We start from the raw sequence: 27,910 nt of genomic DNA on the forward strand, positions 1-27,910 counted from the left end.
TTGGGTTTTATCTCTTAGGGCCCAGACACAACACCAAACCGACTAGCGGTGACGAAGGCCAACTGCTGCGTCGCCTCACGTCGTCTGCCGTCTGGGCCAAAAAGTAGCACTTGAACACACCGCAAAGACTACAGCCGACGGCCAACTAGCATGTATGTTCTGTACTGATTCGCTAAGCTGAGCCGCCAATCAGAGTGATCTCTCTCACCGACGGGCTCCACCGATTCAACACGCTGAATCGACCGAAAAGCTGCCGACAGGGGTCCGACTAGTGCCGACGGTGCGGGACACACCGCAAGCAAGCACAAATAAACTAAATCCTGAAAACAAATGATTCAATGGGATTAGACAAATAAAAAGAGGATATACACATACTAGGTTGCCGATGCCATGTATGCATGTGCATGCTTTTTGTTTATCCATCTTCGTGGGAGCACATGTCCCTATGAGGAAAGTAAAACCAGGGACAAACTACCTCATGGAGACATTTTCTTGGTCCCCACAAGGTCAAGAGTTATTTCTAAGCTGGGGGGGGGGGGTTAGGTTTACGGCTACAGTTATAATTGGCATCATGGTTGGGTTTAGGTTTAGTATCAAAGTTAGTTAGGGTTAAGGATAGGTGGTTGAGGTTGGGTTTTTTTGGGGGGGGGTATATAGGGTCAGCGGTTGTGTCAGGAAGGGCATGCGACATAAAATTTGCCAAATGATTATGCAGATTGACAAGACCACCATCGGTGCTGTGCCGTCACAGAGTACTGATGGAAACTATCAAATTTGCTGTGGCGACCCCTGGGGAACAGGCCAAAAGAAGATGATATGGTTGTAGTTAGGCTAAAGCTTATGTTTGGGGATCTTGACTCGGACATACATTTTCGGTCCCCATAAGGACAGATAAACAACAGTGTGTGTGTTGGCGTGTGTGTGTCTAGGTGGCAGTGTGGGTTGCTAGCTAGCCCTGTGGTTTGGGGGCTAATTGAATAAACTCAGAAGACAGCTGAAGGAGAGAGAGGGGGGGGTGGGGGGGGTGTAAGGCGGGTGGGGGGGTTAACTGTTGATGCAGCACGTATGTGCACGACACCGCAGACACCCAAGGAGGAGGAGGAGGAGGAAGATGTGAGAGGGGTAGAGCCAAAGAAGAGGCGGGTGAACGACAGCGCTTGTGGTTCAAGATGAGGGTAAACTATGGCATGGGACAGAGCAAATGAGCTAACACAGGGACAGACCCAGGCCTGTGTGTGTCAAGGTAGCGGTATAGCTGCCGGCTAGCCAACTAGCCCTGGGGTTGTGGAGCTAATTAAGTTAAACCAGAGGACAGCTGATGGCTGATAGTGAGGCCTGTGTCCAACACAGAAACAACAGCTCTTTGTTGACCCATATACAGCCTTCCTGTCCCCCCTCTTCCTCTCCTCTTGCAGACCTCCCGTAAGGGGGTATGGACCGGTCACACACGGGGGGCGAGGAGCAATGGGGAGAGTTGAGAGGTGAGCGGTGCCTTAACTTCAGCGGTCTGCACTAATAATATTACTGGTAGAACACTGCTCTACACCACACTAGGTATGTGTGTGTGCGAGAGCAACAAAAAAGAGCAAGAGGGAGGAAGTGACAAACAAAAAGAACAAGAATGTACGGCGAGAGTGACAGAGATGGGTGGGGTGGCATGGTTAGCATTTGGCCCATACTCTTGAGTCGGGGCCAAGGCTAAATGTCATGAATAAGACTGGCAGGATCTGAAAAATCAAGAAATGGGCAAAACAAACCCTTTCCTCCCAGCAAAGGTAACTCACATAATATCCGTAACTGTATAAACACACACTTGCCGAGCTGAGAGGAAAAACTAACACAAAGGACACACAAACGGAGAGTTGCATTTCCTCACATACGCCGACTAACAGGCACAGAGTGGCTTCAGAAAGTATTCAGACCCCTTCACTTTTTATACACTTAGTGTTGTAGATTTAATTTTAAATGGATAAAATTGCCATTTTTGCCCATCAATCTACACTCAATAAATCATAATGACAACGCGAAAACATGTTTTAGAAATTTTTGCTAATTTATTAAAGATAAAAAACTGAAATCTCTCATTTATGTAAGTATTCAGACTTTTAATTCCGTAGTCTGTAGAAGCCCCTTTGGCAGAAATTACAGCTTCAAGTCTTCTTTGCTAAGTTTCTACAAGGTTTGCACACCTGGATTTGGGCAGTTTATCCCATTTTTCCTGGCGGATTCTCTCAAGTTCCATCAGATTGGATGGGAAGAGTCTTTGAACTGCCTTCTTCGGGTCTCTCCACAGATGTTACATGGAGGTTTAAGTCTGGGCTTTGGCTGGCCCATTCAAGGACAGTCAAAGACTTGTCCTGAAGCCACTCTAGCGTTGTCTTGGCTGTATGTTTCGGGTCATTGTCATACTGAAAGGTGAACGGTCGCACCAGTCTGAGGTTGCATAAACTCTGGAGCAGGTTTTCTTCAAGGACCTCTCTGTATTTGCCTGCATTCATTCTTCCCTCAATTCTGACCAGTCTCCCTGTCCATGCTGCTAAGAAACACCCCCATAGCATGATGCTGCCACCACCATGCTTCACCGTAGAGATGGTATTAGCCAAGTGATGAGCAGTGCCTGTTCGCCAGATATAACGCTTGGAGTTCTGCCCAAAGATCTCTTCAATTTTTGCATCATCAGACCAGAGAATCTTTTTCTTCATGTTCTATGAGTCCTTTAAATGCCGTTTGGCAAACTCCAAGCAGGCTGTCATATGCCTTTTAGTCATGAGTGACTTCCGTCTAGCCACTCTATCATAAAGGCCTGATTGATGGGAGTGCCGCTGAGATGGTCGTCCTTCCGGCAGGTTCTCCCATCTCTGCAGAGGACTTGCAAAGCTCTGTTAAGAGTGATCTTCGGGTTCTTGGTCCCCTCCCCTCCCTGACAAAGACCCTTCTTGCCCAGTTACTCAATTTGGCTGGACCGCCAACTCTAGGAAGAGTCCTGGTGGTTCCAAACTTCTTCCATTCACAATTATTGAGGTCACTGTGCTCCTGGGAACACGCAAAGCTTTAGCAATGGTTTTATACCCTTGCACTGTTGTATGCCTTGCCATAATTTTATCATGGAGGTCTCCAGAGAGTTCCTTGGACTTCATGGCTTGGTTTCTGGCCTGACATGCAGTGTAAATTGTGGGACCTTATATACACAGGTGTGTGCCTTTCTAAACTATGTCCAATCAATTCAGTTTGCCACAGGTGGACTCTAATCAAGTTCTAGACAAATCTCAAGGATAATTAAAGCAAACAGGATGCACCCAACCGCAATTTGTGGCGCCACAGCAAAGGGTCTGAATACTTAAGAGATTTCAATTTTTGCATTTTTTTACAAATTTGTGAACATTTCTAAAAACATGTTTTCACTTTGTCATTATGGGTTATTGAATGTAGATTGATGGACAAAAATGGCAATTTTATCCATTTAAAATTAAATCTAAAACACAATCAAGTGTCAGGTTGTCAGAGTTGTGGCGATGAGTAATAAAGTCCACCTGGTCCATATTGGAGGCACAGTGGCGCAGTGGTTAGCACGGTTGCCTCACAGCAAGAAAGCCCTGAGTTTGAGCCCCGGGGTAGTCCAACTTTGGGGGTCGTCCCAAGTCGTCCTCTGTGTGGAGTTTGCATGTTCTCCCAGTGTCTGCATGGGTTTCCTCCGGGTGCCCCCCCCCCCCACAGTCCAAAGACATGCAGGTCAGGTGAATCGGCCATACTAAATTGTCCCTAGGTGTGAATGTGTGTGTGTGTGTGTGTGTGTGTGTGTGTGGGCCCTGTGATGGCATGTCCAGGGTGTCTCCCTGCCTGCTGACCAATGACTGCTGGGATAGGCTCCTGCATCCCCGCAACCCTGAGAGCAGGATAAGCGGTTTGGAAAATGGATGGATGGAATAAAGTGTGTAAAAAGTGAAGGGGTCTTGAATACTTTCTGAAGCCACTGTATACTGACAAAGAGGCTGATAAGTGAGCAGGCAGACAGAAAAAACAGATGCTCAGACAAGGAGGCAGACAGACAGATACAAAGTCATTGAAAGCAATTAGTGACACATCTAGGGTCTGCAGGAGAAACTGCAAAAAGACAAGGTCACCTTCATTGGCTTCCTGTCTGTTTTAGGATCCAGTTTAAGATTTTATTACTTGTTTTCAAGTCGTTAAATGGGCTGGCACCATCTTATTTATCTGAGCTAATATATACCATACACCAATCAGAGCACTCAGGTCAGTAAACCAGATGCTCTCACATGTTCCCGAGATCCAGGCTTAAGAATAGGGGTGACAGAGCCTTTGCAGTTGCTGCCCCTGATCTCTGGAACAACTTACCAATAAACATAAGATCTGCTCAGACCCTAGAGACTTTTAAATCTTGGTTAAAGACCTACCTCTTCTTGCTGGCATTCAATTCAAGTTGAGCTAGACACCGTGATTTTATTGTGGAAATATACTTTTATACTCTTGTATTTTATTGTTAACATTTTAATTCCTTTATTTTACTTTTACATGTATTTTTATATTCATATGTGTTACTTACTTTATATTGTATTTTAAGCTTGTGCAGCACTTTGGTTCAACTGTGGTTGTTTTAAATGTGCTATATAAATAAACTTGACTTGACTTGTGACCAGATGTAGAGTGCCTGCGCATCTACATATTTAACTATGCAGCACAGCTAGACTTTGTGTGTGTGTGTGTGTGTGTGTGTGTGTGTGTGTGTGTGTGTGTGTGTCCAACTTTATTTATGTAGCACTTTATAGACAAAGCAAGTCTGAACCAAAGCGCTTCACAGAACAAGAGCGAGAGTGTAAACAAAAATTAAAAAAAAGAAATAAAAATAAAATATGACAATAAAGCAAAAAAGGCCAATGGAATAAAAATGTTTTCTCAAGCAAGTTTTCAAAAAAAATTAACAGATTCATTTGTTCTTATGAGTGGGGGGTGGGGTGGAGGCTAAGCCACTGCATGGGAGCGACCCCAGCAAAACCCATCAACCAATATTTCGTTGGGTGTGTATGTACTCACTTGGCAGAAGAGATGATAAGCCGGGAATCTTTGTATGCAATCAGGTAGCTCTGGTTTTCTGGGTTGTGGACTGTTACCTACACACAGCAAAGACAAAAGGGAGATACATTCTTCTGTAAAAAAAATCATAAAATCAGGTTTATAGGGGGTGGGGGGTCATTTTAACTTTGGTTCAACTGCCATCCTCATATTGGTTTTGGTACCCAGTTTCCCCTCGGGGATGAATAAAGTATTTCTGATTCTGATTAAACCTGCATCAAGGGATTTGTGACTGTTAGATCACAGACAGCGGTACTACAAAAGACACACACACTCACAGCTAAATCACTCCTCACGTACCAGTTCTATGGTGGCCCAAGGGTAGCAAACAAGGTGCTCACAATCAGTTTTTTCAACTTGTTAATGTTCGCAGAGTATGCAAAAGAACAGATGACATGTTTGTCTCAATTCATATCTCTACATGAACTAAAAATAATAAATCTGTACAATCAGAAGAGGGTCCTCATGCTGTTAATGTATCTCGCCTACAGGTGGAATAATAGAGGTAAAGGGGAAAGATGAGAAAATGAGAAGCATAAGGCTGAAAGCCCAGGGTTCCCACAAATTTTTACCAATGAATTTTCCAAACTTTTCCATAACATTTCCATAATATTTTACCCCATTTCCACGACTTTAAGTAGTTGAAAAGACGAGGAAGGGGGTGATTTGCTTGGCTATGTTCTGGAATATTGATGATATCACTGGAAAAAGTAGATCTGCACAGGCTTTCTTGACCTCCGGGAAAGACCTGATCTTTGGCTCAGGTAATTCTCTTGGAGACTGCATCGACGTAGTTCATCAAGTGAGGCCACAGTATCAGTCCTCTGACACAAATAGTCACATTTTCAACCCATCGGTGCTGGCAGATTCTAAGCATGGGTGTGCCGCAGCCTGACTTTTATGAAGTCTTCTCTGTTCTTAAATAGCCAATACAGAATGAAGAGGGTACGGTCAAGTCCCACTCGCTTGCCCTATATACAACCCGGAATGTATGATGGAGAATGTGCAGTCCACATGACCCCGATGTTCAGCAGAGATTTGTTGACTTGGAGAAGCTTGGATTGAAGTAAATCGAAAATACCTCAATTTACATTAGGTCCATCCACTGATAGCTGCACAACGTTCTTCATTCTGATTTCGGAGAGCATATCCGCTCTACAATGTCCTGGGCAGCTGTGTGCCCCAGGAACGCTGAGCCTACATACCGGAATTTCACCTGCCCCCCCCCCCCCCCCCCCAATTCCAAATCTGGACAGGCAGGTCCATCCGTTTGAGTTGGAGAGTTTTGTTCAGGCTTTTATCGAACATCATTGCATAACAAGTCTGCGTGGACACTTCTCTGACAACAAGCAATTTGAAGTAAGGCGCAATTCCAAATGTGGAGAGGTGCGCACAATTCATTTCCCCAATACTAAATTTGGTTGCTATTCCGCTGTCGGGAAACATAGCTCCGAAAACCTCACCTGTGTTAGTACACTAGCTGTACGAATAATAATGAGTCCATTGTCCTCAGTGCCCACATCAGTTCAGCCAATAACAGATCATTGGATGAGGCACTGGATTGGTTGAGCGTCGACTGAAGTTGTCTAGCAGCTATACCGATGCTTGCCATGCTGGTAGAAGTGGTAACATAATCTGGCCTGGCTACAGTAGGCGTGAAATATGTGCCGACGCAGTCTATTGAGCGGCCTTTTGGTTGCCTTGATGCTTTTTCTCTTTAGCATAGCTGACCAGAGCCGCTTCCCCAATATTGCCAACATCAAATGTTTTGGTGCAGAGCCTACATTCAAGCAGAACTAGGGTCTGCCTCTCTTGAGGCATGTATTATATTTGTTGTTTTAAAGTCATACATTACTAAACACGCACTTCCTAGGAATTTTTGCAGATGAGCAAAGTGCTAGCGCTTGCTAACTTTACTCGCTCATCAGACATTCTCACTGCCAAATAACTGCATACGCCAATGTGTATCACATGATACTCGTGACATTTCAATGGTCATATGGCGCAGCACAAGAGTTTAAATTAGTAATATCAAAGAATGTATTTCGCATCTACTACTACTACTACTACTACTACTACTACTACTACTACTTTTGGCTGCTCCCGTTAGGGGTCGCCACAGCAGATCATCCATTTCCGTCTCTTCCTGTCCTCTGCATCTTCCTCTGTCAAACAAGCCACACATGCATGTCCTCCGTCACCACATCCATAAACCTCCTCTTTGCCCTTCCTCTTCTCCTCTTCCCTGGCAGCTCCATATTCAGCATCCTTCTCCCAATATACCCAGCATCTGTCCTCCACACATGTCCAAGCCATCTCAATCTTGCCTCTCTTGCTTTGTCTCCAAACTGTCCAACCTGATCTGTCCCTCTAATATACTCGTTCCTAATCCTGTCCTTCTTTGTCACTCCCAATGAAAATCTTAGCATCTCCAACTCTCCCACCTCCAGCTCCACCTCCTGTCTTTTCATCAGTGCCACTGTCTCCAAACCATATAACATAGCTGGTCTCAGAACTTCCCTTTAACTCTTGCTTTTTTTTTTGTCGCAAACTGTATTTTTTTTCCTTTTTATATGACCAGACTAGACTCAGATTTGAATTGCTGTGCGTCAAACTCTTTGTTTTACTGACTTATAGCAAAAAAAAAAAAAAAGTTTTGCATGCAAAGTTGGGTATGAAAAGTGGTACGTGTTTTATAGCGTTCCTTTGTACACAGTAAAAACTGAAAGGCACGGGTAACAAACAATGAAAATTGATGGTTGACTATAAAACAAATAATCCAACGTATGTGGAATAAAAGTCTGCAACGACAGTCTATGCCAAGTCCCTGCATTTACACTGGTTATTTTTGAGAGCAGAAATGTCAGGTAACCAACCCCAAAAAGCCCCCATACCAAAAAAGGACACGGTAGATCCATTCACATCAGTTCTTATAAGGTGGTGTCAGAGATGCCACAGTTCCCCTGTGTCACCATACCATCCTATGTCCTGCGGGTTCACTTCCCCTCTCTCATGATGTAGAAGAAAAATTTTTTTTACAAAGCCCTTCTGTCACAAATCACTCCTGACACTCTTCTCCACCCACTCCACCCTGCCTGCACTCTCTTCTTCACCTCTCTTCCGCACTCCCCGTTACTTTGGACAATTGACCCCAAGTATTTAAGCTCATAGGGCTTCATCACCTCTATTCCTTGCATCTTCACTATTCCACTGTCCTCCCTCTCATTAACTCATAACATTAGATATATTTTGGGATTTTTATGAAAATATTGTAAGCAACAGCCAAAACCAGTGTACATTCAAAACTTCCAAAACATTCTGTTAATTTCAAACCATTTCCAGGTCTGGAAAACAGCTTTTCTAATTTCACAGGCAATAGGAAAAAGAACTGGAGTTGGTCGCTGGGCACTGCCCTACAAGCTGCCCATTGCTCCTATACAACAGGATGGGTTAAATGCAGAAAAAACATATCACTGTAACCGTACAATGACAAATAAAGTTGCTTTCCTTTCATTTTCAATCATAACTTTTCATGACTGTGGGTTTAAATGATTTTCACAATTAACATATCAAAACTGGAATATCACTCCTTTCACAGCTCTCACATGTACTTGACCACAGAGTGGGGAATTTACTTTTTCTGGCCATTTCCTGCTGATGCTTGGGGGAAGAAAAAAAAAAACAGCAGCCACTTTAGATTACTGCCCAAAGTAAACTCAAGAAAGGAAAATAACCTCTTATCAATGGTTGGCTACCTGCCAAACTGACTCGTAGAGTAGATGGACTTTAGATGGACCTCACATAGTAAAAATGACCTGACATTTGGCTGGTGGCACTTTTAACCTCCACTCGTAATCGTCTCTCAGTAACTACAAATGACCAAATAACTTTCTTGTATCTGTTTGGAAAACATCTGAGAACACTAAATATTGGCTTCTGAAATGGAGTCCTCGCAACCCTGAACAAATCAATACCCTCAAGCTCAGACTACTACTACTGCGAAACTCTGGAGCTCTGTAATGAATGTGCATATGTTGCACTCTATAAATCTCTTGCTTCCTCTCTCTCCCAAACACACACCAACACTTATGCTACAGTGCTTTAAGGCTGGGGTTTATAAACTCAGGTCAATACAGGCTGAGAAGAAACAAGACCGTAACACCAGCTACGGTTGAAGAGAGACTACACCAACTATCAGCCAAACAAATAATCACAGTTTAAATCATCTCTCTCTATATAAAGCGAGTGTATGCTTGTATGTTCACTTAAAACTCCAGAAATACTCATTGTAGAACAAAAAGAAAGGTATCTTTAGAATCAGCACTTTCCAAGGATTGCACAGTTCGAAAAATATTTCAAAAACCAAGTTAAAAAATTGATTTATTTGTGAAAGACGCATTCCAACGATGCTTTGTGGAGACTTCCGGCAAATCCTTCCAGTGGTAAAGGGAGGCACTACACCTAACCTTGTCAATGCTAGCCTGAAGGCACGCAATGTGGTTTACACACTTCATAAATAGTGACATGACGCGCACGATCACACGCAAATTATGAGACGTCTTTTTGACCACTCTTGGTCGTTTTAGGTAGATCTTATAACCTTTTTTTTCTTGTGCAATTGATCTAAAACTAATTTTAATGCAAATATATGCAGTTTTATGAGCATTCAGGGAACGGCAGGTCTGTATCCCCCCCCCCCCCAAAAAGTTATTAAATTTTGAAAATCCAAAACCGTCTAAATGACGGTCGTGATGAATACACAATGAAATTTGTGGGTTCAAATACACAGCATTTCAAATAAACATGTTATTTGTGTGAGCAACTTACACTCTCCAGTACTCGTAAACATCTCTCAGCCCCCCAGAGAGATGATACTAGCTTCTCCTTGTCGTCCTCCTGGCTCAGATTATCTACACATTCTTTCACTGCAGAAAAAAAGACAGACAATCAGAGATGAAGGGGCAAACAGAAAACAGACAAACAGAGAAGAAAGAGACAGAGTCAGATGAAAGAGCAAAATGAACCTTGTTGCCGCCATGGCTATACAATACTGGCAATATGACAATTGTGTTAAATGTATTTTAAAAAGCTTTCGAGCAGACAATGATCTTTTTTCTTAATGATCAATTATTTAACCTCTGAAAACCTGAACAAGAAAAAATAAGACATTAGTTTGATTTCCTCTATTTGAGAAGACAAGGTGAAGTGTGTACCATAGTCTCAATAAGTTTTTGTTTTTTGTTTTTGTCAGAAATTAAGCAAAAATTGTCAGTTTCTCCAGGTCTCTCCTGCATTATAAACTGTTAGCTTGTCTAATAAACTTGCAAGACGAGCTCCACCAATACCAAGTCTGGTAAACACATGAGGGACTGCGTGCATCTGCGTAATCATTTCCTGAACACCTTTCGCAATTTCCCTTTCTTTTAGCTATGCATCATACGTTGCATCAAAGCTGCTCTACGTCACTCTCAGTGGGGATATCAGAGCAGTGCTGGATGTTGGAGGGAGTAGAGGCGGTTGCTAAGAGCTGATTGGTCGATTGCTGTGTCAGTCATTTTGAAAATGGTAACTTATGTATGAGGTATACCTGATGGTTAGTACTGTAAAGCAATGTGCCTGCCTTAAAAGCCTCTAGTTTGACTGAAGACCTAAACCACCTTCGTCTACTAAACATGTAAAATGGGCTAGTTCTTGCATGTGTGAACAGTCCCCCAGGCGTCTGTTCTTTTTTTTCTTTTGGGGTGGGGTGGGGGGTGGGTGTTCACCCTTTTTCTCCCCAATTGTATCCGGCCAATTACCCCACTCTTCCGAGACGTCCCAGTTGCTGCTCCATCCCCTCTGCCGATCCAGGGAGGGCTGCAAACTACCACATGCCTCCTCCGATACATGTGGAGTCACCAGCCGCTTCTTTTCACCTGACAGTGAGGAGTTTCACCAGGGGGACGTAGCGCGTGGGAGGGTCACGCTATTCACCCCAGTCCCCCCCCCCCCCGGAAAAGGTGCCCCGACTGACCGGAGGAGGCGCTAGTGCAGCGACCAGGACACATTCCCACATCCGGCTTCCCACCCGCAAACACGGCCAATTGTGTCTGTAGGGACGCCCGACCAAGCCAGAGGTAACACGGGGATTCGAACCGGCGATCCCGGCGTTGGTAGGCAACGGAATAGACCGCCATGCTACCTGGATGCCTGTCTCTGTTCTTTTTAACATCTACCTTGACTTGCCATCAGTGGATATATCCACACTGTAACAATAACAGGAGCTAGAATCTCATTTACAAACCCAGCAATATTACAGTACAGTAATAATCTGGAGGCAATTCATACTGAGCCTCATGCATGCGAATGTTCTGCACCATTATTCCTCTCACCAAACCCGGCACACCCCCAGTGTGCTTCTGTAATCATTGCTTCTCTTTGGGCTGTCAACTTAAATGATCAGCTTGCTCTCTGCTAATTTTTTCACCGAGTGGAGCAGAAATTGACCCGGACCTCAGTTGCGAATTTGAGTGGGACTGTTTTACAGGGGGTCAGTCCTTTCATATTGCTGGCAAACCCTATGGACTTCCCGGGTCACCTGTCAGGTGTGAGAGGGGTATGATAATGGGCTACCTTTGTCTACTATGTGGTCCAATCCTCCAAGTAGTCGCAGCTCTTCTTTAAACCAGTCTCCTGCTCTCTTGGAGGTCAGAGACAACAGTGTTTCCATGGCTAAGTGACCCGTCTATAGAGATATGAATGAGAGAAGGCGGGATGGAGGAAATTGAATAAAGGACAGTGGTAAAGATGGCAAAAAGACGTGGTGTGAACCAGGGGAAAGGAGGTAGAAAGCAGCAAAAGGGAAACAAAAGCATTTTATCAGTCAATATTTAGTTTATTGATAAAAAGCTTGCCCAATAATCCGACTTTCTAAACTGATCCACAAATACAGTTTAAAGAAAATGAACCGGTTACAATCAGATATGCTTTAAATAACACTCCATACCTCCTGCAAACCTTAATGTCTTGACTGGCACAATCAGATTTGTGCTAACAGTGTAGTTAGCAAATTAGATTTTGACTGCGATAAGCCCCATAAGCCAATTTCACTGTACATTACATTAACAAGGGTTTAGTTACATAAAACAGTGTTTTTACACCAGACGTGAACACATTTTCCGAACTTTGCTCCTTCCAATCCTTGAAAAGAGCCTGAAAAAATAAATCTGCCAAACCTACATGAGAATCCAGTACATAAATTATTCCCGTTTTTTTCTTTGATCGCTTAATATTTTACTGCAGTATCGTAATTCTCTCACTCATTTTCCATCTATTTACTGTTCTATCAAAACTCTTCCTTAAACTTTTTTTTTATATACACTACCGTTCAAAAGTTTGGGATCACCCAAACAATTTTGTGTTTTCCATGAAAAGTCACACTTATTCACCACCATATGTTGTGAAATGAATAGAAAATAGAGTCAAGACATTGACAAGGTTAGAAATAATGATTTGTATTTGAAATAAGATTTTTTTTACATCAAACTTTGCTTTCGTCAAAGAATCCTCCATTTGCAGCAATTACAGCATTGCAGACCTTTGGCATTCTAGCTGTTAATTTGTTGAGGTAATCTGGAGAAATTGCACCCCACGCTTCCAGAAGCAGCTCCCACAAGTTGGATTGGTTGGATGGGCACTTCTTTGAGCAGATTGAGTTTCTGGAGCATCACATTTGTGGGGTCAATTAAACGCTCAAAATGGCCAGAAAAAGAGAACTTTCATCTGAAACTCGACAGTCTATTCTTGTTCTTAGAAATGAAGGCTATTCCATGCGAGAAATTGCTAAGAAATTGAAGATTTCCTACACCGGTGTGTACTACTCCCTTCAGAGGACAGCACAAACAGGCTCTAACCAGAGTAGAAAAAGAAGTGGGAGGCCGCGTTGCACAACTGAGCAAGAAGATAAGTACATTAGAGTCTCTAGTTTGAGAAACAGACGCCTCACAGGTCCCCAACTGGCATCTTCATTAAATAGTACCTGTTAGAGCCTGTTTGTGCTGTCCTCTGAAGGGAGTAGTACACACCGGTGTAGGAAATCTTCAATTTCTTAGCAATTTCTCGCATGGAATAGCCTTCATTTCTAAGAACAAGAATAGACTGTCGAGTTTCAGATGAAAGTTCTCTTTTTCTGGCCATTTTGAGCGTTTAATTGACCCCACAAATGTGATGCTCCAGAAACTCAATCTGCTCAAAGAAGTGCCCATCCAACCAATCCAACTTGTGGGAGCTGCTTCTGGAAGCGTGGGGTGCAATTTCTCCAGATTACCTCAACAAATTAACAGCTAGAATGCCAAAGGTCTGCAATGCTGTAATTGCTGCAAATGGAGGATTCTTTGACGAAAGCAAAGTTTGATGTAAAAAAAATCTTATTTCAAATACAAATCATTATTTCTAACCTTGTCAATGTCTTGACTCTATTTTCTATTCATTTCACAACATATGGTGGTGAATAAGTGTGACTTTTCATGGAAAACACAAAATTGTTTGGGTGATCCCAAACTTTTGAACGGTAGTGTATATATATTTTTTTTCAGGATTCTGAGTTTTATACAAACAAATACTCTTTTCGGAAATTACAAGTTTTTTTTTTGTTTTTGTTTTTTTTTGCCTTATTGTACTCATGACTTCAACAACTGATTTATTTATTTACCCCCCCCTTTGTCCCCCCAATTGCATCCGGCCAATTACCCCACTCTTCTGAGCCATCCTGGTCGCTGCTCCACCCCTTCTGCCAAGCCGGGGAGGGCTGCAGACTACCACATGCCTCCTCCAATACATGTGGAGTCGCCAGCCACTTCTGTTCACCTGACAGTGAGGAGTTTCGCCAGGGGGACATAGCACGTGGGAGGATCACACTATTCCCCCCAGTTCCCCCTCTCCCCCGCAAAGACGCCCCGACTGACAAGAGGAGGTTCTAGTGCAGTGACCAGGACACATACTCACATCCAGCTTCCCACCTGCAGACATGGCCAATTATGTCTGTAGGGACGCCTGACCAAGCTGGAGGTAACAATGGGATTCGATCCGGCGATCCCCGTGATGATAGGCAATGGAATAGACTGCCACACTACCCGGATGCCCCGACAACTGATTTGTAATTAAAGAACACTGATTGTGCCCGGAAGTACTTAAGTGACAAAAACCTTGTGCATCCAGACCCAGTTAAATCCAGACGTGATTTAGCCTTTTCCATCCTTGGTGTTTAAATGACCTGCCTATGGAGCTTGCACGGCAATGTAATTTCCAGCTTTAAATCACTTTCTCAAACTTAATTTCATGTAATGACCTTTCATGTGTTGACGAATTAACCATGACCTCCATTTTTATGTTTTAATGCTGAAATCATTTATAAGGGTAATTAATAATCATTACAATAGGGCCGTTTATTGGCTTAAATCCTACCAGAACCCTCATTTCAGTGTCTGCCCTGCACTGCATCCCTCATTCCCAGAAAACAAGATAAAACAATAAAATACCGTGATGTTCTGTAAGTCCAGGTGCTTATTGTGAACTTTGTCGCACAGCTTCCTGATCTTCTCCTTGACCTTGGCGATCTCCCTGGCACTGAGCTGAGGGGTGGAGTCTGCCCCAGTGCCACCACCCTGGTCCTGGTCCAGTTCTAACAGGCGAATCATCAGGTCCAAGCAGGACCGGTCCAAATCCATGTTCAACCGGTCCCTACTGAGGATGTACATCAGAGAGGCTGTGCAGAGCGCTAGGTTCTGGATACAAGACAGGGAGAAAGACAGACGAAGCAAAGGGGGAGATGGTCAGAATTAATTACAAAGCGTTTTCCGTGATAGAGACAGAGACAGAAAGGAGACAAAAAATTAAAAAAAAGGAGAGGGAGGAAGAGGGCTAGAAGATAAAAAGGACAGGCAAGGTTTTTCTATTTGGTCTTCGATTAAAGTAAGATCTGAGCCTATTACACGTCCCATTGAGGAAACTGTCTGTTGTGCTCCCAGAGTGAGTACGGTCTTCCAAGACAAAGTGACAGGAAGAGATGAGTCCGATTAAAAAGATTCACAGATTGAGGTTATAAATTGAGATAAAAGACATGTGTAATGATTTTTCTTGTCTAGAAGGTCAAGGCTTAATACAGCTGTACACAACTCTAAGCTCAGACAGGGAGGGACAGGGAGAAGGAGAGGGGGGGGGGGGGAGAGAGAGAGAGAGAGAGCGAGAGCGAGAGACCTTAAGTGAGTGTAAAAACTTGTTTTGCTGTATTTGGGATTAAACTGCACATTTTCAAGTGAGTGTTTTGAGTTTACGTGTTTGCTGACTCCCTGGCTGTTTTGGTTAAGTGACAGTGCGGTCCTTTACCGGGTGCTGCGGGGCATCGTTGAGCGTTTTGAAGACCTGAGCCACCTTCCCTCTGGCTCTGAGGTGCATCCTGAAACTCGGCATGGCACAGCGTGTGGCCAAGCTGATAACACTAGAGAAGAGAACAGCCACACAAACTTTTAATTGACAGTATATTTCCTGTTATCCTGCTATACTAAAACACAGCAGCGTACGCTCAGTAGCCACTTTATTAGGTATACCTTCTTGTTCCCGCAAGTAGCCAAACAGCGAATCATGTGGCTGCAACTCAATATATAAATCATGCAGACATAGTCAAGGGGTTCAGTTGTTGTGCAATGAAACATTATAATGGGAAAGATGCGTGAAAAAGTCAGAAGCAACTCTGACCATGGAACAATTGTTGGTGTCAGACATGGTGGCTCCGGCATCTCAGAAACTGTTGACCTTCTGAGATTTTCACACACAATACAGCCCTCTAGAGTTTACAGAGATGATGTGATGAAGATGATGTAAAAGACAAAAAACATCCGGCGGGCGGCAATTCTGTGGGCAAAAACACCTTATTAATGAGCAAGATTAGAAGGGAATGGCCAGGCTCGCTCAAGCTGACAGGAAAACCACAAATACTTAAATGACCATTATTTACGCAGGTGGTGTGCAGAAGGGCATCTCTGAAGGCACAATGCATCAAAACTTGGAGTGAATGGGCTACAGCAGCAGAAGGCCATGCTGGGTTCTACCCCTGCCAGCTAAGAACTGGAAGTTGAGGGTACAGCAGGTACAGGATGAAGCAACTGTACAAATGAAGATTGGAATAATGTTGCCTGGTCTGATAAATCTTGATTTCTGCTCAGCATGTAGGTGGTAGAGCCAGAGTTTTGCGTAGACAGTATGAATCAATACAGCCTTATGTCAATGGTACAGGGTGGTGGTGGTGGTGGTGGTGGTGGTGGTGGTGGTGTGGGAATGTTTTTTTGTTTTTTTAACCACCCATTGGGCCCCTAATTACCAACTGGACATCATTTGAAAGCCATGGGGTGGCTTTGTTGCCCACTATGTGCATCCCCTCATGTCCACAGTCTAACCATTTTCCAGTATCTTCTTCCAGCAGGATAATGCACCATGTCACAATGCACACATCATCTCAAACTGGTTCCACCAACATAGGTGTCTTCGGTGTGCTCCAGCTGCCTGCAGGCCCAGGATCTCAATCCAATGGAACACTTTCGGGATGAGGTGGAGCAGGAGGTTCGCAGCATGAACACGTGGCCAACAATCTGTAGGTACTACATGATACGACCGAGTCAGCATTAACCAAAATCCCTAAAGAATCTTTCCAACAGCTTGTTGAATCTACGATGCGAAGAACTCAGGCTGCTCTGCACACAAAACCGGGTCTTTTGCAGTACAAGAGAGGTGCACCCAATAAAGTGACCACTGAGTGTATGGAAAGGCAGTATGTTAGTTGCATGTACACAGCGGACCAGGAGACTCACCTAAGGCAGCGTGTATTGAGAGGTTGTCCACTTTTGAGGCCGGCGGCCAGATATTCAAAGTCATCGGTGAACTCCTGGTTCTCTCCGAACTCCACCACATCGTTGAAGTGCTTCACATGCTGGACAACTGTATAGAGCTAATGAAGAGAGAGAACAAGGGTTATCTGTCTGAGAAAATACCAGCCAAATAAAGGTAATTTTCAACGTAATGTGTTAGTTTATCTGCTCTAAAAGACACATCGGTAGATGATCAACAAGGCCCTTTCCCATTTCAAAAAGAAACTTATTTGGTAAAAACATCCATCTATCCAGTATCCAAACCACTTATCCTGCTCTCAGGGTCGAGGGGATGCTGGAGCCTATCCCAGCAGTCATTGGGCAGCAGGCGGGGAGACACCCTGGACAGGCCGCCAGGCCATCACAGGGCCGACACACACACACATTCACACTTAGGGACAATTTAGTATGGCGGATTCACTAGACCTACATGTCTTTGGACTGTAGGAGGAAACTGGAGCACCTGGAGGAAACCCACGCAGACATGGGGAGAACATGCAAATTCCACACAGAGGACAACCTGGAATGACCCCCAAGGCTGGACTACTCCGGGGCTTGAACCCAGGACCTTCTTGCTGTGAGGTGACTGCACTAACCACTGCACCACCATGCCGTCTTGGTAAAAATGTTCACTTTGTAAAAGAGTGACCATATGTCACCATGGCTGGTGGGTGAAAACGTCAGTTTTGTGGAGTGATGGCTTGTGAAACCTGCGTCTGTGTATTTATATAAAAACAACATGCTTCACATCCCTGACAACTATACATATATAACTTCAGAACAAAGGAGACAGGGCTGTGGGTGTGTTTGTGTGCATGTACCAAGTCAAACAGCGGCACAGAGGCGACTGATTAACATTATCATTTACACATGGCCAGAAAGGCAGGAACGGTGGCAGGCTGAAATACAGCAAGCTGAAAATGGCGTCAGAGAGAGATTGTGCGACCAAGCTAAGAAAGACAACCCCATACCTTAACACACACTGGGAATAAGAGTGGGGAGATGGAGAAAATGAGAATGCATAGGCAGAATAGATAGAATAATGAGCGAGACATGCAAGTCAGATGAGTCAGGGAATGGATGACCAGAGAGCAAAAAGAAAAAAGAAAAAAAGGTCACATGGTAGAGTTTAGACGAGAGGGACAATGACTAATCAGATAAAGACAGAAACTGCTTGCTATGCAGAGCATAGCAATCACAATGCAATAAACTGATAAGACACTGATAAACTATGAAGACAGAGGTATAATACACAGCGATAATTAGCGGTAACAAAACAAACTGAAAGACACTGACTTGATTGTGCTGTGACACAATAGTGATTCAGTAATTAATTGAATTTGACATTAAGAACAAATAAGCTGATCCTTGGGTCCCTGTGTATGTGTGAAAGCTTAGGCATTCAAATGGAAAACGCATGCACACTGAGCCATAGTTAATTTTTTGGTTGCCACTACCACTTGTACCCAGCAGGTACTTCCGACTTCTTGTGTGTCTGGCGTGTGGTGACTCCACAGCGTTATGGCCGTACAGGTACGCGTGTGCATGTACATGTGTACACAATTTTATCTCCTTGGGGTCAATGGATAATTTCAGCAAAATAGCACTACGGGGCATCCGGGTGGCGTGGTGTCTATTCCATTGCCTACCAATATGGGGGTCGCCGGTTCAAACCGCCGTGTTACCCCCGGATTGGTCGGGTGTCCCTACAGACACAATTGGCCGTGTCTGCGGGTGGGAAGCCGGATGTGAGTATGTGTCCTGGTACCTGCACTAGCGCCTCCTCTGGTTGGTTGGGGGAGTCTGTTCAGGGGGGAGGGGGAACTGGGGGGAATAGTGTGATCCTCCCACGCGTTACGTCACCCTGGTGAAACTCCTCACTGTCAGGTGAAAAGAAGCGGCTGGCAACTCCACATGTATCAGAAGAGGCATGTGGTAGTCTGCAGCCCTCCCCGGCTTGGCAGAGGGGGTGTAGCAGCGACCAGGGTGGCTCGGAAGAGTGGGGTAATTGGTCAAGTACCATTGGGGAGAAAAGGGGGGAACCCCCCCCCCCAAAAAAGCAATATGGGGTGAAAGCTGTGTGTGTGTTTGTGTGGGGGGGGGATGTTACCTCTTTGTGCTCTTTGCGACATTTGAGAGCGGTGACAGAGTCCTGGTAGGGATCCGTGGGTATGGTGACCGACTTGATGACCTTGGTAGGAGGAGGAGGGGCCTTGAACACCCCTTCATCCTTCTGGGAGCTGGAGGAGTCCTTACTAGTAGCTCCGGCTGATGCAGCAGCCTGGAAGAGAGAAAGGAGGGTCAGTGCGCATTGTATGTACAGCAGCGAGTCCCACGGATTCCCTCGGCTGCAACCGCTGACCATGAAATGTGAGCATCATTATCAATCTTCAAAACAGAAATTAACCAATATCTTGGGTGACAGTACGTCTGCAACCACATGAATACATGTATATGACCAGAGAGAAGCAGGATGTGGAAATTATATTAATTTGCTGTAGTTTGTATTCAGAATCAGAGGCAACATTATGAGTACGTTCACATGAAAATACTCTTCTTAGGGCGTACCCACACTAGGCACGGTTGCCTTGTACCATGCCCGGGCACGATTTCCCCCCCTCCCCACTCCCCCGCTGGCCTGCACTCACGTTGTGCTTGAAGTTCCAGGCCCGAACACGCTTACGTTATCACACCCATCCATCCATTATCCAAACCGCTTATCCTGCTCTCAGGGTCGCGGGGATGCTGGAGCCTATCCCAGCAGTCATTGGGCAGCAGGCGGGAGGACACCCTGGACAGGCCGCCAGGCCATCACAGGGCCCACACACATACATACACACACATACATTATCACAATGTGACTTTATGTGTTGAAGAGAAGCACTCTCGCATAGCACAATGGAGTTCATTATTTTATTTACCTTGTGGCTTTTTGGAGTCGTTTTGGGTACAGTGACACATGACCCTCTTGCACCTTATAGATTTATCAATTATGATATGTAAAGATTTCCAGTAAATCGTGCAAATGTTTTTTTTAAATGGGACAGTCGCATAACTGGCATCATAGCGTTCGAGTTCGGTGCTCGATCATGGTTATAGCGTACACTAAATTTCCTGCTTTTAAATTCAAATAAGGCGGCATGGTGGCGCAGTGGTTAGCACAGTCACCTCACAGCAAGAAGATCCTGGGTTCGAACCCTGGGGCTGTCCAACATTAGGGGTCATCCCAGGTCATCCTCTGTGTGGAGTTTACATGTTCTCTACATGGGTTTCGTCTGGGTGCTCCGGTTTCCTCCCACAGTCCAAAGACATGTAGGTCAGGTGAATCGGCCGTACTAAATTGTCGCTAGGTGTAAATGTGTCGGCCCTGTGATGGACTGGTGGCCTGTCCAGGGTGTCTCCTCGCCTGCCGCCCAATGACTGCTGGGATAGGCTCCAGCATCCCACGACCCTGACAGCAGGATAAGCAGTTTGGATATTTGTAGTGTTCCCGAAATACTTAGCTTTCGTTTTGCCATCTTGCATACTGAATGAGTCGTGTCAAGCTCCTTCTTCCCCAGGAGATTGTAAAATCCAAAATGCGCCCAAACGCATGCCTTCAATGATGATGGGACCGGCTGAATTTGTTGCTGCTCCGTTTTTAGAGAGGCCACCAAGAGCTAACATTAGCAGTGACTGACTAGCCACTGTCGTGTTTTCCAGAGGCCGGAACAGGTGCACAGCAAGTTGACATTGCCAGCAGCGAGGAGGCTACTTAAGCCTGAAAAAAATGTTTTTAAAAATCGATTTTTGGAATTTTTGAATCTATTCAGAATCGCAGAAGATAAGAATCGTGATTCTCGGGGCGTCCGGGTGGCATGGCAGTCTATTCCGTCGCCTACCAAAACGGGGCTCTCCGGTTCGAATCCTCGTGTTACCTCCGGCTTGGTCAGGCGTCCCTAGACACAATTGGCCGTATCTGCAGGTGGGAAACTGAATGTGGGTATGTTTCCTGGCCGCTGCGCTAACGCCTCTTCTGGTCGGTGGGGGCACCTGTTCGGGGGGGGGGGGACTGGGGGGAATAGCGTGATCCTCCAACGCGCTACGTCCCCCTGGCAAAACCCCTCACTGTCAGGTGAAAAGAAGTGGCCGGCAACGCCACATGTATGGGAGGAGGCATGTGGTAGTCTGCAGCCCTCCCCCGGATCGGCAGAGGGGGTGGAGCAGCGACCGGGACGGCTTGGAAAAGTGGGGTAATTGGCCAAGTACGATTGGGGAGAAAAAAAGGGTGGAAAATCCCCCCCCCCCCAAAAAAGAAAGAATCGCAATTCTTACGTGGATCGATTTCTTCCCCCACACCTAACCATAAGCATGTGAGTTCTGCCTAGGCCCATCAAACAAATAATGTTATAAATGGATAACAATAGCTGCAACAAAACAAATGTTATCATGACATTAAAAAATCGTACTTTAGATCCAAGTTAGATGTGTTTGCAAATAAAAACCTTTACAAAGGCAACTTATTAGCCGTTAGAGTGGGGGCAGGTGATCCTGGGCAGAAGTTAGCAATAGGTAGCTGTATTTTGAAAACATCCTGCAAAAGAATCCGCCCTCTCAATTCTGCCCTTAGAGCCTTGTGAACTTGCAAACTGACTGACAGCATGTCGGGAGCAATAGAGATGCTGGCTAGTAACGAACTCTTCTGATTAGCTGATAAGGAGCAGGTACAGAGAAAATGTGCAGTCTTCGTTTACAGCACCTTGGGGGGGGGGGGGGGGCACAGAAACCAGATATTTTTCCCTGTGCATCTACTTAGCTGTCGGGATGTTAAAAGAGTATGATAAAACCTTAGAAATAGTATTCTAAATCAAAAATCGCTGAGAGCCACTTCAGCCGCAAGCGCTGCCATGTTGCTGTGACATCAGGTCTGTTATCTTGGTAAATTCAGGCCTGAGATTCCGACTTCAAATTCAGAATGAGATGGCCATTTGCACTTTTACCGAGTAGGAGGTCAGATTTTTTCCCCTGAGTTTTGACTTAAATGGAATGCAGCATAACTCAACGAGTTGTATAAACATTTTGTCCGCAGTCTCGGGTGTAAATGGCTGCTATAATTTCTGCAAACCATGGATGTCATTGTGCTCTCCGTTTTCAATGCTTCCGAGCTTTGGAACTTTTTTTTTCCCGACACAAACAGAAAGAAAGCCCCAAGCTTCACAAGGCTTTGTCTGCCCATTCTTAGAATCTACAACACAGTAACTGTCAACAGGGCTACATTACTCTAGAGCTAGGGATGGGTATTGTTAAGATTTTAACGGTACTACTACTCTTACCGATACTGCTTATCGATCGATTACTTTAATGGTACTCTTATCGGTTTCTTTTTGTTATTTTTTTAAGAGAAAAAAACCCCCAAAACAAATTAAGAACAGAATTAACATTGCTTTATTTTCTCATGTGTGGGCAGAGGGTTACTTTTACTAATTAACCCATGTGTGTATAATGTAGTTAGCTCCATGTGGGCTCCAGGCTGCTAACATACGTAACAAACCTGATGGGCCAACGAGAGATGAACTACGAGCTAGGCAGGGGAAAACTGTGCATTCTCTGCCTGTATGTGATGCACTTTCACCGGATGTCTGGAAAGATTGCTTGTGTTTCCACCGTTACATGCAAAACACTTGTTGCACTTGTGGCAACGAGCATCGTCAGCATCGCAGAACCGTTAATGTCGGAGCTTAACAATACTACGGTCTTTAGTAATTTAGCGCTGGTGCCCGTTTACTACCGGCTTTCAGTACTCATCCTTAACTAGAGCTGAGGAAAATTCTTCTAAACAACACTGTTTGTAACATCAGTAGTTTCTCCAGCTACATTGATTGTGCTGCTGCATTTGCTGAAAGATCAAACAGCATTTCCCCTCACATTTGTCTACAGCTACTATGTGATTAAGGCTGCAGAATTAAAGCCAATTAATTTGCTGTACTTGTACAGCCTTTTCGATATCCACATAGGACGCATGTCTTCCTGATATATCAAGCATAACTCTTGCCCAGAGCATGTTGGTTAATAGAGTTCATAAAACATGGCCACAATTATCCATGAGCCATACGCTGCTGTTTCTACATGAGGGAAAGGTTATTTTTTAAAGGGCTAATGAATGCCAGCGAAGGCCTTGCTGTCTAACACGGCATCTAATGAAGGTTGGTTAATGATAAGAGGTTGAGAGTGAGGCCTTAGGGACCACCATGCAACTGAGATATATGAAGCCAGAATAACTGCATCAGTTCAAGTTATGCAGGGTGGTATGGGGTTGGGGGTAGAATCCCTGTATGTATGCAACAAGAAAGAGAGTGAAGGACAGAGAAAGAGAGAGCGGGCGGGGGAAGAGAGAATGAAAGAGATAGATGAACATGATCTAGATTCTCTTAAGGTTCAGTATGGTGGGGATGTGCAAGAGAGAGAATAGAGCGAGAGAGAGTATGATTTAAGTGATGTTTTAAAAATTCATATTGGTGTTTCATAGACCATAGACGAACCGGTTTATAAGGCTCCTGGTTTGCGTGTCTACTTACTGGGGTAGTCTGTGGTCGTGAGAAGAAAGGTGGCGGTGGCTCCTCTTCACTATCCACTGTCCAGTGTCTAGCATTATACACCGCTTTAGTAGGAGACTGCAAAAACAAAACACATACACAGTGAGTACAAAGACTACAGATATCTCAAATCTCCATGCAAGGAAAGGGACACGGACACAACCATTAGAATAAATTTCACATTTTAAGTCTCTTGACTCTTACCGAACTTAGATCATATTAAGGAGCAGAAGATAATCAGAGAATAACGCTTTTTGCACACCTTGTTCCTCATCTTTCTAAAGGTTGGAATATTACCACATTTTAAACCATGCAACCCATTTCTAGGTCAATGTTCTATTTTTTGTGTACATGCAGTGTATTGTAACGATTTCTCTCATTGAATGGTGGCGAGGACTGAATGGGTTGCATTACCAGTTGTCTGGATAACAGACATACAGGACAGTTACAATTACCTGTGTATTCCACAGGCAAATGGAAACCACGAGGAGGCAGCAAGGAGGTCAGCTACAGCAAAATAACTCCAGACAATGAGGCTTGTCCTGATGAGGCAGCTCAATAGGAAGAACAAGTTCAACGCCATTAACAATTATGCCCTACCAGTCATCATATACCCAGTTAGAACAACAAGCTGGCCAAAGGAGGAGATTAAGGCCACAGATACCAGGACATTGAGAGACCTCACAACACACCGAGGGTCCCACCCTAAGTCCAGCAGCCTGAGACTGTACGATAAGCAAAAATATGGGGGCCGAGGGTTTGTGAGCATCAGAGCCCCTATTGAGGATGAAACAAGGAATATCCACGAACTGCTGACTGATTACCTCAGGCAGCAGAAGACAAAGAGTGGAGAGGAAGAAGAAAAGGAGGTATCATGGAAGACAAAGCCCCTCCATGGGATGTACCATCAACAGATAGACGTGGCTGATAGAGAAAGCTCACCAGTGGCCAGAAAAGGCTGGACTGAAGGACAGCACAGAGGCTCTGATCATAGCAGCACAAGAACAGGCACTCAGAACCAGATCGGTGGAGGCAGGGGTCTACCATACCAGACAAGACCAAGATGCAGGCTGTGCAAAGACGCCCCTGTGACATTTAGTAGCAGGGTGTAAAATCCTAGCTGGGAAAGCGTACACTGAAAGGCATAACCAAGTGGCTGGTATAGTGTACAGGACTATCTGTACTGAATACAGACTGGAAGTACCAAAGTCCACACGGGGGACACCTCCAAAGGTGGTTGAGAATGGCAGAGCTAAGATCCTGTGGGACTTCAACTTCCAGACTGACAAGCAGGTGCTGGCTAACCAACCAGATATTGTGGCGGTCGACAAGGAACAGAAGACAGCAGTAGTGATCGATGTAGCAATCCAGAGTGATGGCAACATCAGGAAGAAAGAGCATGAGAAGCTAGAGAAAGAACAAGGGCTGAGGGAAGAACTAGATGGGATGTGGAAGGTGAAATCTGCAGTAGTCCCAGTGGTAATAGAAGCACTAGGGGCTGTGACCCCCAAACTGGGAGAGTGGCTCCAGCAGATTCCAGGAACAACATCTGAGGTCTCTGTCCAGAAGAGTGCTGTCCTACAAACAGCTAAGATACTGCGCAGAACCTTCAAACTTCCAGGCCTCTGGTAGAGGACCCAAGTTTGAGCAAGACACACACCACCCAAAAAAGGGTGCGAGGGAGATTCTGTGTGTGTGTGTGTGTGTGTGTGTGTGTGTGTGTGTAAAGCTAGCACCAGCCTAAGTTTGGTAAATCTCTCGCTATGACTTCTAGTTCCACCTACACCACCAACCACAGATAGCTCTCCATCATTAGAAAGTCCTGCTTAAATATAATAAATCAGAAAGACGGAGACTGAAACCATGCGAAATTCAAAGTGAAATATGAACTTGAACACTGGTAGCAGTTAACTCAATGTTTTAATCCTGAATCTTAGCAGCAAATGAGGGTTGACTGAGTTACACAGAAATATAGAGCTACAAAGAGGGAAAAAATAAAGAGGGGAGCCAAAAAAGACTACAAAAAATGAAAGAGGAGCTGGAATTGAAAGACAATGATGGGTGGAGAGGGAGGGAAAGAGAGGATAACCATCAAAGCGAAGGCACATTATGCTGGGAACAGTCAGCCAGGGCTGGTCAAACAGCAGGAAATGCACGCTCGTGCACACCCGCACACATGCCTCGCACTAGAACCATCTTCATCCTTGGCTTGTCTCCGGTTCTCTGCAACTTTGCCAAACCTGGGGCTGGCAGTTGCCGGGATATTCATATTGAAAGACAAAAGAGGGAATGAGGGAGGGACAGACAGACCAGAGAGAGAAGAAAACAAGAGCAGAGGGTTGGCTGGAGAGAAGAGGACTGTGCCCGGCGGGGGAGCAGGAGAGCATGGCGGGGTTAATAAGCAGAGACAAAAGGGAAGACTGGAGATGAGCCTCGCCGCACTGGAACATGGGAGTCACTGTATTAAAACCTTCCTGCTGTAATCTGAATCATACAGGCGACCACCTACCACCGCCCCGCCCTGCCTGTCAATAAGCTGCGAGGACAAGGAGTAAGAGGGAGGTATTTTTATGTGCGTGCCAGTCCTCATACTTCGATGTTTGTGAGGAACAAATAAAGACTGCATTTCAAAAATGCTAAATAGCCATTGAAAGTATTCCTGAAGTTATCTTTCAATCTGTAAAATATAGGATATCCAGTTTGTGAAAGTGTCATTTGTCAAGGAAAGAGAAAGGTAACCTATTGCCATTGTAGGACCAACATTTGTATTCTTTTGGAAGAGAAACCACAGTGCTAGGCGGCAACACCATATTGACCATAACCTTGACTCAAGTTTCCTTTATTTCGAAATAAACACAGCTCAATTATGACACTGGTGCAGTTCTTCTACTGCTTAACTTTATGCAGGCAAATTATAATGGGACGGCCCGTCACTTAACAGCTAAGCTACGCTTCATGAGCTTCCTTGAATAATCTTTCCACACGACTGGTTGGCCTGCACCAAACTTTTCCAGTGCCAACCGACTTTCAGAGCACTACTTTGTAATCCCTGCCTCAGTTTGTCATTTAAGACTGTGTTCAGCACAAGAGGAAACACTTGCCACGTTTCCGTTCAAAATGTTGAGCAAATTTTTCTAGAAGTTGAGCGAAAAATATTAATTAATCAATTGCATTTCCATTAGATCTTTTTACACTTTAAAAAAAAAATCTGTGTGCAGGACTAAGTTATCAAGACGATGGGGGGGGGTGGTGGATTTAAAAAAGAGGGCATCCGGGTAGCGGTCTATTCTGTTGCCTACTAACACGGGGATCGCCAGTTCGAGTCCCTGTGTTACCTCCGGCTTGGTCGGGCGTCCCTACAGACACAATTGGCCATGTCTGCGGGTGGGAAGCCAGATGTGGGCATGTGCCCTGGTCGCTGCACTACTGCCTTCTCTGGTCGGTTGTGGCGCCTGTTCGGGGGGAGGGGGAACTTGGGGGAATAGCGTGATCCTCTCACGTGCAACGTCCCCCTGGCGAAACTCCTCACTGTCCGGTGAAAAGAAGTGGCTGGCGACTCCACATGTATCGGAGGAGGCATGTGGTAGTCTGCAACCCTGCCTGGATCAGCAGAGGGGGCGGAGAGTGGGGTAATTGGTCAGATACAATTGGGGAGAAAAGGGGGGGAAACCCCCCCCCCAAAAAAAGAAACAGCAATAAGTATTATTTACAGCTGCAGAAATTCGAAAAACCCGATCATGTAACCTACAGATGTCACCTCGTCCACCTCAGTCAAACGGAGAAACTTTGCTCAATATCAACAGTTTGTTTTTTTAGGTGCAAAGCTCCTCAATAAAAACCAGATTCTAACCTACTCACTCAAACACAAATAGTCTCACTTTTAACGTTTTTGTGAATTGTTTTGTTACAGGTATTGTGCTTATTAGTAGAGGATGTTGACACGTGTGTTTAAAACCTGGATTCATTTTTACCTTACCTTTACCTTATTTAAAAAGATGGCTATGGGGTTTGCAGAATAAGTCTGAATGAGAACCTGATTTCTGCTAATTGTCTCACTTTTTTACTCATCATTTGGCAATAACATTCGACCTTAAAGAATAACTAAACCCTGGACCATACTAGTGAGTTTGCTGACATTTACAGGTTACATAATTTTACTGAGTTTGCTGAAATCTACAAGTTCAAAACATGTCAGCCTGGGCTTGGTACTTTGTGATGTTAGCATAGCAGGATAAACATAGCTGCACTTAATAACATTAATAATGGATTGAATGAACATTGACAGACAGAGCCACCTCTTAAAGTGGCGGGTACCTGAGCTCAAATCTGTGTTTTGGGATACCCATACCCCTG

General features: G+C 44.7%; 1 protein-coding gene across 1 annotated transcript in view; it reads right to left on the reverse strand.

Annotated features, from left to right (window-relative positions):
• Positions 1-27,910, reverse strand: part of LOC130127562 (wings apart-like protein homolog) — a 70,222-nt gene that overhangs the window by 12,881 nt on the left and 29,431 nt on the right. The window contains exons 6-13 of the mRNA XM_056297236.1: positions 23,540-23,635; positions 19,096-19,266; positions 16,929-17,065; positions 15,451-15,562; positions 14,604-14,849; positions 11,701-11,812; positions 9,916-10,013; positions 5,050-5,126 (exon numbers count right to left, since the gene is read on the reverse strand). Coding sequence (XP_056153211.1) covers positions 5,050-5,126; positions 9,916-10,013; positions 11,701-11,812; positions 14,604-14,849; positions 15,451-15,562; positions 16,929-17,065; positions 19,096-19,266; positions 23,540-23,635 — 1,049 coding nt within the window. The remainder of the gene's footprint in view (positions 1-5,049; positions 5,127-9,915; positions 10,014-11,700; positions 11,813-14,603; positions 14,850-15,450; positions 15,563-16,928; positions 17,066-19,095; positions 19,267-23,539; positions 23,636-27,910) is intronic.

This window comes from Lampris incognitus, chromosome 17, assembly GCF_029633865.1.
Source record: "Lampris incognitus isolate fLamInc1 chromosome 17, fLamInc1.hap2, whole genome shotgun sequence".
Classification (NCBI taxonomy): Eukaryota; Metazoa; Chordata; class Actinopteri; order Lampriformes; family Lampridae; genus Lampris; species Lampris incognitus.